The sequence below is a fragment of the Phaethon aethereus genome (assembly GCF_964289735.1).
Source record: "Phaethon aethereus genome assembly, contig: HAP1_SCAFFOLD_115, whole genome shotgun sequence".
NCBI classification, from domain to species: Eukaryota; Metazoa; Chordata; class Aves; order Phaethontiformes; family Phaethontidae; genus Phaethon; species Phaethon aethereus.
Genome location: NW_028114114.1, coordinates 728085 through 745686, shown reverse-complemented (window position 1 = coordinate 745686; position 17602 = coordinate 728085). Strand labels below are relative to the sequence as shown.

The 17602-nt window shown below is 48.0% G+C and overlaps 1 protein-coding gene across 1 annotated transcript in view; it reads right to left on the bottom strand.

Moving 5' to 3' along the window:
- Nucleotides 1-15446, bottom strand: part of LOC309416271 (leukotriene B4 receptor 1-like) — a gene marked incomplete at its 5' end in the record, with an annotated part of 112143 nt that extends 96697 nt beyond the window's left edge. Inside the window, one exon of the mRNA XM_082015843.1 lies at nucleotides 15281-15446. Coding sequence (XP_081871969.1) covers nucleotides 15281-15446 — 166 coding nt within the window. The remainder of the gene's footprint in view (nucleotides 1-15280) is intronic.
- Between the last annotated feature and the right edge of the window lie 2156 nt (nucleotides 15447-17602).

The following is a 17602-nucleotide window of genomic DNA, read 5'->3' as shown; positions in this document are numbered from 1 at the left end:
GGGAAACGACTATATCATGGTAAAAGCAGCGACTGGCCAAAGTGAAAAGGCGTATTTTTGTAAACCTTTGAAGTACAAATTGGGAAAACAATGGGGTATCCACAAATTCCTACATAGGCCCAACTCCCCAAAGCCACTTTTGGGAAGAGATTTGTTAGAACAATTGGGTGCAAAAATTACATTTGAAAAAGGAGAAATTACTCTGGAAGTAAAAGATCAGCAATATATCCAGATACTGAGTCTATTCTTAAGCAGTCTGCCCGCAGAAGGGAAGGTAAGGAAGGAATTCGGCCAGTGATTGGAAGATTTTTATAAATAGGATTACTGAAAAACTGTGAGTCTGATTTCAACACCCCTGTATTACCTGTTCGTAAACCTGACGGGTTGTATAGTGTGGTCCAGGATCTACGGGCCGTAAATAAAATAACTGAGGACCTTTACCCCGTAGCAGCAAATCCATATACCCTGTTGACCGTATTAACACCTGAACTAACTTGGTTTACTGTTTTAGATCTGAAGGATGCCTTCTTTTGCCTCCCTCTCCATGAAGCCAGCCAAAAATGATTTGCATTTGAATGGGAAAACCCCAAAAGTGGTCGCAAGACTCAGCTCACTTGGACGGTGTTGCCACAAGGATTTACGAACAGTCTACCATCTTTGGCAATGAGCTCGCAAAAGACTTGGAATCTTGGGAAATACCGTCTGGAGAAAGGAAACTGTTACGATACGATTGTATGATCTGGACGGGCAAAGAGAGCACACGAGCCTTTGAGCTACTAAAGAAAGCTTTGGTGTCGGCTCCGGCCTTAGAGCTCCCCGATGTGAGTAAACCGTTTTTTTCTCTTTTCCCACGAGAAACAGGGAATTCCTCTGGCAATATTAGGACAAGATCTGGGCCCCTATCGACGAGCAGTTACCTACTTTTCCAAACAGTTAGACGCAACTGCGAAGGGTTGGCCTGGATGCTTGAGAGCAATTACAGCTGTAATATTGAATGTACAAGAAGCCCGAAAATTTACTCTGGGCCAGAAGATGACTGTTTTAGTGTCTCACACAGTGTCCGCAGTGCTGGACGCAAAGGGTGGGCACTGGCTTTCTCCACAAAGATCCCTGAGATATCAGGCTATACTGATAGAATAGGATGATGTGGAGGTCGTAGTTACTAACATTGTCAACCCAGCTTCTTTCCTTAGTGGAAACACGGGAGAACCAGCGCATCATGACTGTTTGGAGACTATTGAAACAACGTACGCAAACCGACCAGATCTAAAAGACAACCCTATGGAAAGCGGAGAAAACTGGTTCACAGGTGGAAGCAGCTATGTCCTGAGTGGTAAAAGACACGTGGGATATGCCATTACCACTAGTCAAGAAATAATAGACCTTTGCCCATAAATACCTCTGCACAGAGCGCAGAAATAATTGCTCTGACCTGAGCCTTGGAAGTGGCTCAAGGCAAAGTTGTGAATATTTATACAGACTCAAGATATGCCTTCGGAGTTGTGCACGTGCATGGAACAATCTAGGAGGAAAGAGGGTTACTGAGCTCTCAAGGGAAAACTATTAAGCATGCAAAAGAGATTTTGAGACTGTTGAAAGCAGTCCAACTTGCTGAGAAGGTGGCGATTATGCATATTAAGGCTCACCGGAAAGTGAGCTCGGAATTGGAGAGAGGAAATGAGCTGGTGGACAGAGAGGCAAAACAGGTAGCTAAAACAGAGATTAAAACAGAAGGAGCTTTAGTCCCTGACGGCGAATCTCCCTAGAAGGTAAGCCAAAATATACCGAGGAAGATCAAAACCTTATCACAGATCTGGAAGGGTCATATAACAAAGAAGGGTGGGCTTATACCCCACAAGGAAACGTGGTTATTCCCTCCTGCCTAATATGGCATTTGGTAAGGGAAGAACGTAGGAAAAGGCATTGGGAGATGGAGACTCTATATAAACATTTAATTAGAGAAAGTGTGGCCAGAAATTTGTATACTATGGTGAGACAGGTAACTCAACAACGTGATCTTTGCCTCCAAACTAATCCCAAGAATACCGCCAAGCCAGAAATGGGCCAGATTGGGAAAGACAATGGGCCTGGGCAACAATGACAGATTGATTTTATAGAACTTCCAAGAAAAGGGGGGTATCGATATTTATTGGTATTAACTGATACCTTTTCAGGTTGGCCAGAGGCATTCCCAACCAGAACAGCTAAAGCTCGGGAGACAGCTAAAGCATTGATACAAGAGATAATACCACGTTTTGGAGTTCCAGCAACTATATCCTCTGACAGAGGACCACATTTTGTCTCTATTGATCCAGCATTTCAGTTACTTAATTATACTGGCCTCCCGGTTCCGCTAGGGACAGGGTGGTACTGGTTGTGTGGTAAGCAGCTCAGAAAACTTTACCTCTGAGGTGGTGGGGAGCATGTACTTTGGGCACCCTGGTTCCCAACATCACTATTATTGATAAAACAACACAGAATCCCGTGAGAAGAAACTGAAGGGTGAGTAAGCCCTTAATAGAAAAGCTGACACGCTATCATAGCTTTGTGCGGTGGCTAATCCCATTTCTGGGGGTTAGCGAGTTAGAAAAAGCTATAATAAACATCTCGGCTGTAATAGAGATAATTGAGAATAAAACTATAGATGCCATCAGGAAACTCCAAGAAGAAACTACTAGTTTATCGAAAATAGTGTCACAAAATCGTATGGCTCTAGATTTAATATTAGCCTCACAGGCAGGGGTGTGCACAGTAATCAATGTCAGCTGTTGCAGGTATGTAGACCAAAGTGGGTGAATATCTGCTGACTTACGGGAGATCAGAGAACAAGCAAAAATCCTACGTGAAGTAACTCAAGATGACACCTTTTGGGGGTTTTCTGAGCTGTGGGAAAGTTAACCTCTTGGTTTACCAAACCTATCATGGTTACAACGATTATTTGTTACTTGAATAATTATTGTGGTTCTATCCATAGCGCTTTGTGGTATAGTTCGATGTGCCCTGTGGTGTTTCCGGAACACAGGGGACTCCTACAGCGGATGGAAGAGGAACCAGTTACGCCGCAGGCTTGAGTCTTACCAGTATTTTGAAAAGATGCTGGATAAGGATGTGATAAATGATTTAGTCCCAAACAGGATTCCAATTCAAATTTACAATTTATTAAGCGAATAGAGGCAAGCAAACAGCGCTGGGTGCTCCGGGAGTCTCCGCTCCACCAAGATGCACGCGGTACAGTTACTGTTCTTGGTTTATATCCTGTCTGCTAATACGTATTCATGAATAGGCGTGTCTTCTTCGGCGCATGCCCTCTTCTCCTTCTAGAGTCTTGTCAAATCTTCCTCGGCGTGCCCCCAGGATGACCCCAAACTTTATGCATGCACTTTACAAGTTTCTCTTTACACAATACTACGCGGTCAGTGGTCAAACTGGTTTGAGCTGATATACCAGCAAAGTAGTTTAACTTTCTCCTGTAAAATACCCCTTTTTATGGTGCAGGAGAAATCCATAAAAGTACAGAAGATTACACTTCATCACACGAATCAGATGAACATATTTCACAATCCCCCATCTTCTTCTTTGCAGTATTGATTCGTGTTTTCATTTCCAATTGAGTACTGCAGATATCTGCATTCCTTGTATAACCGAGTAGATTAATCTAGTAACAATCCCCCACATATCCCCAGTACAACTATCCCGATTTTAGTAAGCCAATCACCACCCATAAAATCTCCCCAAAATCCTCCTAGATTGATTCCATTCCAAGTTTATCTCTCAGGAGGCCATTCGTTATACACCTGGACTCCTAGTCGCTCTCCCTAATTTATGGGTAACAGGAAAAAACTAGGTTTTATTGTTGATTACACGTACGGGCTGTACAATTAGAAAAGGTCCTCAGTTTTTCCATTTTTCTGGGGTAAACCCCAGCTGGACTTGTTCCAATATTGACTACAGTTATTTGCCGTAGTCAGAGTCAAGGAACTCACCCCAAGTAGAACTAGAAGAGGTCCGGTCAGGGCCATAGTGGTCGGCGGTCACAGCCCAAAGGGGTTGCAGCCCTTGGCAGACCCTTTTTAAGCCGCAACACCAGTTCCCCTCCGGTCTTGCCCTCTTCCTTCCTTTAAGGGGGTGCTTTCTTAGTACCCAAATTAATTGAGCACTGCTTGTGAAGGCCAGAGCTTTGCTAGATCAGTGGTTTGTCCAGACCTGAGCACTTGCCCGAGCCTGGCGATCCTCTTTATTTGCAAGGCTTTATGGCTACAGAAAACTGCCAGTTAGCCTGCAGTTCTTACAAATAAACACCACCTTCTACACCAAGGACAAATTCTAGTTCCAGCTCCTTTTTCCTGTTCTTCTTTTGCCAACAACTCCTTCCGATTATACTCGTTTGGAGTACCCATTGTTGTTTCCTATTACCCTTTCCCATTGTTTTCCAAACTTGGGGATTACTTATATTGCTCTCCATAGCTTCCCATGGCCATCGTTCACCTCGATTTGTTCCACCACAAACGTAACAATTAGTTATATTCAATGACTTAGCAATGTTTTCAGCAAGATTTACAAGTAGATTTTTAGCAACTGTGGGAATTTCATGTTTCACTCCTGTTTCTATTACAGGAGTAGCCGCAATAAAATTCCCACAGCAATTTAGTCAGATGTGACCTTCCACTCCTTCACTGGACCTTTCACTCGTGGCACATGTGTCCATCCTTTTTCAGCAGTTCTCACAGCTGTTTCTGTAGTGAATAAAACAAGGAAAGGTCCTTCCCAGAGGGGAGATAGGTTTCCTTCTTTCCATGTTTTTATCAGAATTTTATCTCCTGGTTCTAACTGATGAATTGCAAATCCTAAAGGTGGTGTTTGGGCCACCATCCCAATCTCTCTTCATTCTTTTAATCTTTTTCCAATGGTAATTATATCTTGTTGGATACTATGATGCTCAATTACATTGTTCCCCAGAGGCATTCCTTGAAAATAAGGCATGCCATAGAACATTTCATATGGCGATATTCCAGTCTCACTGTATGTTTTTGTTAAGTGCCAATGGTAAACATTTCGTCCAGGGCATTTGTGTCTCAATCATTAATTTAGCCAATTGTTGTTTTATTGTTTGATTCATTCTTTCTACCTTCCTTGAGCTTTGTGGGTGCCACAGAGTGTGGTATTCCCACTGAATACCTAATGATTGACATAATAGTTTTATTATTTTAGAAGTAATGTGTGTGCCCTGGTCAGAATCAATGTACTGGATTATCCCATATCTAGGTATCAAATGTTCTAATAAAATTTTTACCACCATCTGTGCCGTAGCTCGTGCTACAGGGGTACGCTTCTACCCACTGTGTTAAATGATCTACTATTACCAATAAATATTTTATCCTCCCTACCTTAGGCAATGCAGTGAAATCGACTTGTACTTTCTCAAAAGGTCTGTAAGCTGTTTTTCTCCCTCCCGTGGCTGCTTGTCGAAACACTGTCTTATTTACCTTTTGACAAATTAAGCAACCTTGTGTAATTTGCTTTGCTATTTCAAAAATTCCAATACAACCAAATTGTTTAAGAAAATGATCACTTAACGCTTTTGTACCCCAATGTGTTTGCGCATGCAAACGTTCTAATAATCGCCTGGTGTAGGCTTTTGGCAGCATTTCTCGCCCATCGGGCAGTGCCCATTTTCCTTGTTCTATTTAGCTCCTATTTTCTCCAATTTTGTTTGTCCTTCTGGGGTAAACTCCTTCTCTCTTTCCTCTCGTCCTTTGCTGGTGTCCTCCTTTGTTTGTATGACATTAATTTTGGCAACTTTAGTCCTCAAGGCTGCTTCCTGGGCCTCTTTATCTGCTAAGTTATTTCCTCTAATTCGGTAATCACCAAAAGTCCCTTTTGGTGTCCCCTCACATGTACCACTGCTATCTCCTTTGGTTCTCTTAACGCCTTTAAAATTTTTACTATTAATTCTTGATGTATTAAATTCCTCCCGTGAGTATTAATCAAACCTCTTTCTTCCCAAATTTTTCCAAAAGTGTGGACCACCCCATATGCGTATTTAGAATCTGTAAATACAGTCCCGCTTCTTCCTTTTAATAATTCCAGGGCCCTACATAGGGCATACAGCTCACAAGCCTGAGCTGACCATGATGGACTAAGAGGTCCTGATTCCACAAGTTCTAAGTCCTTATTAATTATTGCATATCCCGATTTTCTCTTCCCTTCTACCACTCGGGAGGAGCCATCTATAAACAGCGCTTCTCCATTTTACAACTCAGCATCTCTTAGATCTGGTCTCACCTTAGTCTGGGTCTCAATTACCTCTAAACAGTTATGTTGTAATTCCTCTGATGGTTCTCCAAACAAAAATTGTGCTGGACTCTGAGCAGAAGTCACCCTCAGTTCTAATTCAGGGGAGTCTATTAGTATTGCTTCATCCTTTAGGGTCCGGCTGTCCGTTAACCATTTTTCCGCTTCTTGTTGTAAAACATTTCTGACATTGTGTGGGGTATACACTTTTAAAGGAGCACTAAAGGTAATCTTCCTAACTTCCTCTATTAATAATGCTGTAGCAACCAAAGCTTGGAGACAAGCAGGCCATGCTCTGCTTACTGGATCAAGTAACTTAGAACAATGCCCCACGGGTTTTTTGGATTCCTGCCCAGTCTTGAGTAAGAACTCCGTATGCTGTCTGGCTTGATGTATTCACAAAGAGATAGAAAGGTTTTTCTAGATCTGGGAGGCTCAATACAGGTGCTTGTATTAATGCCCTTTTTACTTCCTCAAATCTCTGATCATCTTCAATAAACCACTTAAGTTGGTTATTAGTTAATTTTTCATATAAGAATTTTACTTTATCACTATAATTTTCAAGCCATGGTCTACAATATCCTAATAATCCCAGTATTTGCCTAATTTCCGTTTTAGTCTGTGGGGGTCTTAAGGATAGAATCCCAGATACCCTATCAGGATCTAACTTCTTCCTTCCCTTACTCAGCCAATGTCCTAAATATTTTACTTCTTGTTCTACAAACTGTAGCTTTGATCGGGACACCTTTAATCCCTTTTCCCCTAGAAAATTTAACAATTTAATGGTGGCTTTTCAGATCCCCTCTTCAGTTTCTCCTGCTACTAATGAATCGTCCACATATTGCAATAATTTTACCTCCTTAGGTATTGTGAAATCTTGTAGAATTTTTTCTACAGTTTGTCCAAATAGATTTGGTGACTCCATAAACCCTTGTGGTAACACAGTCCATCTTAATTGTTGTTTTCGTCCTGTTTCGGGGTCCTCCCACTCAAAGGCAAAATAATCTCTGGATCCCTCATCCAGAGGACAGGCCCAAAAAGCATCTTTCAAATCTATTACACTATACCAAGTATGTTTGGGAGATATATGACTCAATAAAGTATAAAGATTTGCCACCACAGGGAATTTAGTGATTGTTCGCTGATTTACAGCTCTTAAGTCCTGCACCGTCCTGTATGACCCGTCCGGTTTCTTTACGGGAAGAATGGGCGTATTATGAGGGGACATACATGGTTCTAGGGTTCCTTTTTCCAAAAGTCTGTCAACTACAGGTTTTAAGCCTTTTCGACCCTCCATAGGTATAGGGTATTGCTTGATTCTAATTGGGCGGTGCGGATCTATTATTTGAATGCTTATGGGGTCCATTTTTATCTTTCCAGTTTCCCCTTCCTTATACCACACTGAGAGGTTAATAGCTTCTTCATCCTCTTGTGTTAAAGTGTATAATTTAATCTGCAATTTGTCCCCTTGACTCTGAATGCTCAAGTTTAACTTCAAAATCAAATCCCTTCCTAATAAATTGTATTCCGCTTCAGGGAGCAAAAGTAAATCATTAAGACAAATTTTCTTTTCTGTTTCTACTTCTACATCTTTCAATATATTTACTTTAAAAGGCTCTCCTTTTGCTCCTGCTACTGACACGTAACTCTTCCCTTTCTCTATTCCTTTTGGAAGTTTTTGAATGGTTGACTTTTCGGCCCCTGTATCCACTAAAAATAAAACTTCCTCTTTATGGGGACCAATTAATAATTTTATCAAGGGCTCTGTTGATGTTGAAGTCCCCAGAAGATAGAGCCCCCGACACCCCTAATCTTCTTTGAACATCTTCTCATCTTGTTCCCGCTGACGGCAGTTCTTCTGAACATGTCCCCTCTTGTTACAGTAGTAACAGACGGGAATTGTAAATCTTCCTCGATAAGGCTGTCCCCGGGGTGTCTGCTCTATTCTTTTTTCCCTTTTCTCTCCAGGAGTCGTCTTATTTTTCTGACTTTCCCTTACTGCTGCTACAAAAATTTTTGGTTTTGCTTTTCGTTTTCCTTCGTCCCTCCTAACATAGACTTTCTGGGCTTCTCTAAGTAACTCCTCTAATCCTCTTTCTTGCCAATCTTCCAATTTTTCTAATTTCCTTCTTATATCCCGCCAGGATTTAGCTACAAATTGTGTTCTAAGGAGTGCGGTCCCAGCCACTGTATTCGGATCAATTCCAGAATACATTTGTAGGTTTTTCCTCAACCTCTCCAACCATTCTGTCGGAGATTCGTCTTTCCCTTGTTGTTCATTAAATGCTTTAGTAATGTTTTGCCCTCGGGGAACCGCTTCCCTTATTCCCTGTATGATTAACGTTCTCAAATCCCTCATATTTTGTCTTCCTGGGGGTTGTTGATGATCCCAGTGGGGATCCACATTTGGCCATTTCTGATCTCCCGGGGGTCCTGCCTGACTCTGTCTTTCCCAAATTCTCATTCCAGCTTGTCTAATCATTCCCCTTTCCTCAACAGTGAATAGGATCCCTAAAATGGACTGTATTTCTTCCCAGGTATAAGTATTGGGGCCTAGGAATTGGTCCAATTTTTCAGCTACTCCGAGGGGATCATCTAATAGGGTCCCCATTTCTTTCTTGAAATTTCTTACGTCTGTGGTATTTAACGGGACTGCCACAAACCCGATGCCTCCCTGATTGCCTCCGAGGGGTACTTCTCGTAAGGGATATAGAGAAGCTCCCTCAGATACAGCAGTCCTACTTCTCGTACATGCAGCCGGAGGTCGATCTAATTCCGGTGCTGTTGGTGGTGGAGATACTACGGCCACCGGAGGGGGAGCCGCTGCCGGAGATGGATTATTAGAACATGGAGGCGGTAGGTTATCCAGTGGCTCCCATTTATCATCTTTTTCCTTTTCACTTTTCCCCTCTTCTTCTTCCTCAAACTTTTCATCTGTTTTTAATGTAAGTATTGAGGCTGGAAAAGAACGTAAAGTTCTGTCCCATAATCCTGCATAATCACTTTCCTCCTGACTAAAAGGTTCCTTTGAATTAACATATATATTTAAGGCCTGGCAGACCCAGTCTTCAAAAGATCCAAAAACGGGCCAAAAGACATGTGGTCTCAAAGGTTCTTTTGGCCATTCTACCATACAATATTGAACTAATTTTAATTTACTTTTTCCTTTTCTGGGGCCCCTGTCATTCCAATTTTCAATCATTATTCCTAATGGACTCTCCGGAGGTATTTCTAGTAATTCGCTCCCTTTCTTCTGGTCCTGGGGTCTCGATTTCGTCTGACCCATCTAGGAATTTTTACTGTGGCAATTCCTACAGCCCTTGGCTACCAGTAAGAGTGTCTTGCAGGGGGTTTAGGACCTGTCACCCACCCACGAATCCTATAAGAATCGCTTCAGTCCTTCACCGGCCAAGTCCCTCGTGGGAGATTGGAACCGTGGTTAGAAGACCTCCACAATCGCTTCGGAACGAGGTTCCGTCTCAGTCACACTCTTACACACACAGGCAACCGAATCCTACCCAACCGAACGGTATACACCTTAAATACTTACGACTCCGTCGTCTTCGTTCGGATCTTCGCGCGCAGAATTACGGGCAAAATAAACTGCTGCAGCCGGCAAGGGAGCTCATAAAAAATCAAATTCTTTGCTTGCCCCTATTCAGGTTCAGGATGGCGTTAGTCCCGACCTGACCCGATCAGGAGCCACCAAAAGGTGGGGCGCCCCTCCTAGATCAAGTCAGAATTCAGGAACCAAGACCATCCTGGACGAGCCCCCAATTGTTATAAATGATTTAGTCCCAAACAGGATTCCAATTCAAATTTACAATTTATTAAGCGAATAGAGGCAAGCAAACAGCGCTGGGTGCGCCGGGAGTCTCTGCTCCACCAAGACGCACGCGGTACAGCTCCTGTTCCTGGTTTATATCCTGTCCGTTAATACATATTCATGAATAGGCGTGTCTTCTAATACATATTAATGAACAGGCGTGTCTTCTTCAGCGCATGCCCTCTTCTCCTGCTAGAGTCTTCTCGAATCTTCCTCGGCGTGCCCCCAGGATGACCCCAAACCTTATGCATGCACTTTCTTTACACAATACTATGCGGTCAGTGGTCAAACTGGTTTGAGCTGATATACCAGCAAAGTAGTTTAACTTTCTCCTGTAAAATACCCCTTTTTATGGTGCAGGAGAAATCCATGAAAGTACAGAAGATTACACTTCATCACACGAATCAGATAAACATATTTCACAGAACGATGGTCTGAAAACCAAAGATGCTGTCTATCTAGTCAAGCTCTGTCAGGGTGGTTTTGCCCAGTGATCATACACAACACAGGACTCTCTCACGATTTAGGCTCCATTGTTCGGTAGATTATTCTTACGGGCAGGAACCTCTCATAGACCAAAACATACCTACCACAAGACATTATGTCAACCATGAAATGAAATTTTCCTTCTATTTCCAGATGACAGGAGGCTTCTTCAGAAAACTCAGAAACCATTTAGCCAAAACTAGCTCCTGACCTTCCCCGCCCCGGGAAGCAAAGAGCAAGCTTCCTCGGGACTTGAGAGCAGTTTCAAACTGTAGGAGAAAGGACTGCTCATGACAAAACCAGAAGCTCTTACACAAGTCACATCCTGAAACCAGCGCCTAGAGCTCTTCTCAAAAGGCAAATCCAACCAGTACACAGACGCCTGTCAAGAAAGGCCTGCGCTGGACTTGTTCGTGGAGAAGGAGCTCAAACCGTACGGAGGCCCAGACAAACAACTGGCAGGTCACAGCAGCCGCAGTTCTAGAAGCCCAAAGGATTCTGCCTGCGGGACGGAGTCATGCAGAGTATTGTTCTGCTCCAGATCACAAACCACTGGACTGACGTTTCAGAGACCTGGGGTCTCTGGGTTAGGCACAAAAAGGCAGGAGTTTGCTACGCCTGTGCCGAACTGGGGACCGTGGTAGTTCTGCAGAAGGCTACAAGTGGCAGCACCTCTCGTGATATGCTTGTTTACCACAAAACCATGATGACCTCTGAGAATCAAGCACCATTTTTTAGGTTTAAAAGAATTTATTAGTTCTCTAAGAACATTCCTTACATATAGTCACTGTCGTGGTTTAGCCCCAGCCGGCAACTAAGCACCACGCAGCCGCTCGCTCACTCCCCCTCCCACAGTGGGATGGGGGAGAGAATTAGGAAAAACCTCGTGGGTTGAGATAAACACGGTTTAATAGGACAGAAAGAAAGAAGGAAACAACAATGATAATACCAACAAAGGAATGTACAAGAACAAGTGATGCCCAATACAGCAATTGCTCACCACCCCGTGATCGACAGCCCATCCCCGAGCAGCGATTTCCACCCCCCGGCCAACTCCAGTTTATGTACTGGGCATGACGTCGGATGGTAGGGAATATCTCTTTGGCCAGCCTGGGTCAGCTGTCCTGGCTGTGTCCCCTCCCAGCTCCCCGTGCACCCCCAGCCTGCTCGCTGGCAGGCCAGCACAAGAAGCTGGACTGTCCTTGACGGCTCAGCAACAACCCAAAACATCAGCACATTATCAACAGTTCCTCATCCCAAATCCAAAACACAGTCTCACACTGGCTTCTGTGAAGAAAACCAGGTCTATCCTGGCTGAAACCAGGACAGTATCCACCCCTTATTCCATACCATTTACGTCATGCCCAGGTCCTATACTTTTCAATACATTCCAATTATTCATTATTACTCTTCCTGTCTTTTAATATATACACACAGATATCACTTTCTTAGGCCATGGGCCATCACTTTAAAATGTCTGTTGGAGTTCAGTCAGTCCATGACTCTGGGCTTCATCCATCATAGCAGTCTCTCAGGGCAGGGGAGATGGTATGTGGTGTTGGATTGTCATCTGGCACGGTCCATATCCATGATCTGCAGGTCGAAGATGTCGGTCTCAAGGGATTTGTTGGACGCAAGCTGCTGAAGCCAGTTCTGGTTTCATCACTGCTGCACGTTGCTTGGTTTCAGTGAAGCTCATTCTTCATCAGTCTGGGTGATTCTTACTATAATACCATTGATATGGTAGATAGCAACCATAGTAGTAATGTCATACTGAACAATTAACATAATACAATTCAAATCATTGACTGTTTTCACCCAAAATCAAGTCTCCTTGAGGTACACATCGGACTTCCCCATCCTTCCGCATTACCCACCAAGTGCCCCCAGGTCCCTGGGCAAAGGCAATCCCACGAACGGGTTTGCCTTTTCCTAAGGCAGGAGTAACCCAGACTGTCTTCCCCAGCATGTTTCTCACATGCACCACAGGGACTTTATCCCCTTCTACAGTACGTAGAAGTTTTGATTGGGCAGGGCCGGCTCTATTAGTAGATACCCTAGTGTTGACTAACCAGGTGGCTTTGGCTAAATGTTTATCCCAATGTTTGAATGTCCCATCACCCATTGCTCTCAGTGTAGTCTTTAACAGTCCGTTGTATCGTTCAATTTTTCCGGAAGCTGGTGCATGATAGGGGATGTGATACACCCACTCAATGCCGTGCTCTTTGGCCCAGGTGTCTATGAGGTTGTTTTGGAAATGAGTCCCATTGTCTGACTCAATTCTTTCGGGGGTGCCATGTCGCCATAAGACTTGCTTTTCAAGGCCCAGGATAGTGTTTCGGGCGGTGGCATGGGGCACAGGGTATGTTTCCAGCCATCCGGTGGTTGCTTCCACCATGGTAAGCACATAGCGCTTGCCTTGGCGAGATTGTGGAAGTGTGATATAGTCAATCTGCCAGGCCTCCCCATATTTATATTTCAACCATCGTCCTTCATACCAGAGGGGCTTTAACCGCTTGGCTTGTTTGATCGCAGCACACGTCTCACATTCATGGATAACCTGTGCAATAGCATCCATGGTCAGGTCCACCCCTCGATCCCGAGCCCATCTATATGTTGCATCTCTTCCCTGATGGCCTGAGGTGTCATGGGCCCACCGAGCTATAAATAATTCACCCTTATGTTGCCAGTCCAGATCCACCTGAGCCACTTCAATCTTAGCAGCCTGATCCACCTGATGGTTGTTTTGATGTTCTTCGGTGGCCCGACTCTTGGGTACGTGAGCATCTATGTGACGTACTTTTATGACGAGATTCTCTAGTCGGGCAGCAATATCTTGCCACAATTCAGCAGCCCAGATGGGCTTGCCTCTGCGTTGCCAGTTGCTCTGCTTCCATTGCTGCAGCCACCCCCATAGAGCATTTGCCACCATCCATGAGTCAGTATAAAGATAGAGTACTGGCCATTTTTCTCGTTCAGCAATATCTAAAGCCAGCTGGATGGCTTTCACCTCCGCAAACTGACTTGATTCACCTTGTCCTTCAGCCACTTCTGCAACTCGTCGTATAGGGCTCCATACAGCAGCTTTCCACCTTCGATGTTTGCCTACAATACGACAGGACCCATCAGTAAATAGGGCATATTGCCTTTCGTTCTCTGGCAGTTCATGATATGGTGGAGCCTCTTCAGCACGCGCCACCTCCTCTTCCGGTGATATTCCAAAATCTTTGCCTTCTGGCCAGTCCATGATCACTTCCAAGATTCCCGGGCGATTAAGATTTCCTATTCGAGCCTGCTGTGTAATAAGCGCGACCCACTTACTCCACGTAGCATCAGTCGCATGACATGTAGAGGGGACCCTCCCTTTGAACATCCAGCTCAGCACCGGCAGTCGGGGTGCCAGGAGGAGCTGTGCTTCAGTACCAACCACTTCTGAGGCAGCTCGAACTCCTTCATATGCCGCCAGTATCTCCTTTTCAGTTGGAGTATAGCGGGACTCAGATCCCCTATATCCTCGACTCCAAAACCCTAGAGGTCGACCTCGAGTCTCTCCTGGTGCCTTCTGCCAGAGACTCCAGGTAGGGCCATTCTCCCCGGCTGCCATGTAGAGCACATTTTTAACATCTTGTCCTGCCCGGACTGGCCCAAGGGCTACGGCATGAACTATCTCCTGTGGGTCTGATGTGCCAGGCCATCTAATCCACACAGTCCAATAAACTCGGCTGTCCCTCTCCTCCGCCTGGCTGGAGGCAGGGCCCCTCTAATCTTGCTCATAGTACTCGTTACCCAGGACACTCACCATAAATATTCTGCCGTAAAAGCTCAGTACTGCCCCGATACGGTTAACACTTAGTACCAGGGAAAAAACCACGCTTAGAGACAAATGGTGAAATGATGCTCAATAGCACCTGAACGACAATGTCTTTGGTGTAGAACAGAAGCGATATTAACAAGAACTTCCAAGGTGCCATTTAGATACCGAGAACACTCATGGGCGAGATGCCATTAAAGGGTCTGCATAGACAGTAACTCACAGACACGCTCGTGATCCAAAGTGTTGCTAGTGAGCAGTTTCTGCCACAGCCACCAAACCAGTTTTCCAGTGCAGTGGGGTAAACCAAGGTGAAGGCAAAATTAAGTCACCAAACACAAGTTATTTCTTCAAAGTAGCCACCTGCTCTATTTCCATCCCCTTCTGCTTTCTCCACTCGATTTCCAAGACATCAGGAGAGGTTACTGTTATAAGGTATCCTCCCGTATTTCCTTATCATTTGGCCTAGAAGAATTCCAGGAAACCAAAACTTTGGTAAGCCCTGTACATCACACATCAACCACACATTCCTCTATGCCTGCGCCACGTCCAAAGCACAGATCTGGAGGTAGCTGTCAGAAGAGCATCTATAAAAGAACAGCTCTGTGAGGCCGCCAACACAAGCCACAGCTACCGATCGTGGCCGAATCACATTATGGCTTCCCACCCCGCGTAAGCCCCCGCACCGCTTGCCCCGCCAGTGCCCCCGCATGCTGGCCGGATGGGCCCCAGGCTGACTCAGGCTACGTGGGGTCGGGCCACAAAGAGCAGAGCGTGGCTCCCGCAGGCCGCGGCCGTCGCGGGGTGGTCTGCGACACTGCCAGCCAGGCAGTCCCCGAGCCCCTGCGCCCGCCGCCCCCACGCACCTTCTTTGGTCTGGGCGTTGGTGACCTGCAGGTCACAGGTGGCCGCCTTCAGCTTCTCCCGGCCCATGATCTGGCGCCTGAGGTCGCACAGGGAGATGTGGAGGCCGGTGAAGGTGACCGTGTCATAGCTCAGCTTGGAGGAGAACTTGTAGTGGACGCACGACATGGTTGGGGCCTGCTCCCCGACGGCGTCTACCGCGGCAGACCGAGGGGGCCGGGGCAAGCAGCGCGGGCTGAGCTCATCCCCGCGACAACTCAGCGACGGGCAGGTGGGCGGGCGGACGTCGGGGAGAGGCCCCCGCGGCCCCGGCTCGGCCTCTGCTCCCTCTCTCACGCAGCGCTCCCAGGCCCAGCCACTCGCTGTGGGCACTCGGGCACCTCTGCCTCAGCGTTCCCTTGGGGGGTTTACCGGACACCAAGTGCCGGGGCTGCCCTGATCGCATCACTGCGCGTGCCCAGCGGAACGCCGCACCCCCCTGCGCCTCACCTGGCCTTGTGACAAAAAACCGTGTCCTGTCACCCCCCGGGCCTGTCACCGCCCGGTGTCCTGCCACCCCCCGGGCCTGTCACCGCCCGGTGTCCCTCCTATCACCCCCCCGGGCCTGTCACCGCCCGGTGTCCAGTCACTCCCCGGGCCTGTCACTGCCCGGTGTCCCTCCTGTCACCCCCCAGGCCTGTCACTGCCCGGTGTCCCTCCTATCACCCCCCCGGGCCTGTCACCGCCCGGTGTCCCTCCTATCACCCCCCCGGGCCTGTCACCGCCCGGTGTCCAGTCACTCCCCGGGCCTGTCACTGCCCGGTGTCCCCCCTGTCACCCCCCGGGCCTGTCACCGCCCAGTGTCCCTCCTGTCACCCCCCGGGCCTGTCACTGCCCGGTGTCCCTCCTGTCACCCCCCAGGCCTGTCACTGCCCGGTGTCTCCCCTGTCACCCCCCGGGCCTGTCACTGCCCGGTGTCCCCCCTGTCACCCCCCAGGCCTGTCACCGCCCGGTGTCCTCCCTGTCACCCCCCGGGCCTGTCACCGCCCGGTGTCCCTCCTGTCACCCCCCGGGCCTGTCACTGCCCGGTGTCTCCCCTGTCACCCCCCGGGCCTGTCACTGCCCGGTGTCCCCCCTGTCACCCCCCGGGCCTGTCACTGCCCGGTGTCCCCCCTGTCACCCCCCAGGCCTGTCACTGCCCGGTGTCCTCCCTGTCACCCCCCGGGCCTGTCACCGCCCGGTGTCCCCCCTGTCACCCCCCGGGCCTGTCACTGCCCGGTGTCCCTCCTGTCACCCCCCAGGCCTGTCACTGCCCGGTGTCCCCCCTGTCACCCCCCGGGCCTGTCACTGCCCGGGGTCCCCCCTGTCACCCCCCGGGCCTGTCACTGCCCGGTGTCCCTCCTATCACCCCCCCGGGCCTGTCATGGCCCAGTGTCCTGTCACCCCCCGGGCCTGTCACTGCCCGGTGTCCCCCCTGTCAGCCCCCGGGCCTGTCACTGCCCGGTGTCCCTCCTGTCACCCCCCAGGCCTGTCACTGCCCGGTGTCCCCCCTGTCACCCCCCGGGCCTGTCACTGCCCGGGGTCCCCCCTGTCACCCCCCGGGCCTGTCACTGCCCGGTGTCCCTCCTATCACCCCCCCCGGGCCTGTCATGGCCCAGTGTCCTGTCACCCCCCGGGCCTGTCACTGCCCGGTGTCCCCCCTGTCACCCCCCGGGCCTGTCACTGCCCGGTGTCCCTCCTGTCACCCCTCGGCTCTCATTACCCGCTGTCCCCTCCTGGCAGCAGCCAGCCAGGCCAAGACAGCCTGGGGAAGACGCAGCGGGCTTTGCCATGCGGCGCTTGGCTGCCCGTGCCCGGGCCCAGGGAAGGGAGGGGACAGCTCAGGGTGTCTGAGTGTCTCTTCTTGCATTTTCGGGAAGTTCCGTCAAAGAAGCCAACGGCCATTGATGGTTATTGCCATAAACCCATCTGCTTGAGCTGGTACCGCTTCCACAAAAAGAAAAAGACGGACCATCGCCAGAGGAGACTCCCTTCTGAAGGGCACAGAAGGCCCCGTATGCAGACCGGACCCCCTTCTGAGGGAAGTCTGCTGCCTCCCTGGGCCCCAGTTAAAGGTGTGAAGAATAAGCTTCCCACCCTGGTACGGCCCTCACATTATTCTCCATTATTGATTTTTCACGTAGGCAGTGACAAAGTTGCAGGAAGAAGTCCACGGGCAATCGAGAGAGACTTCAGGGCCTTGGCACGACTGGTTAAGGGACCGGGAGCACAGGTAGTGTTCTCCTCGGTCCTTCCAGCTGCAGAACGATGAGGGAAGAAAGAGGAAGAGCCAGCAGTTTGAGCCT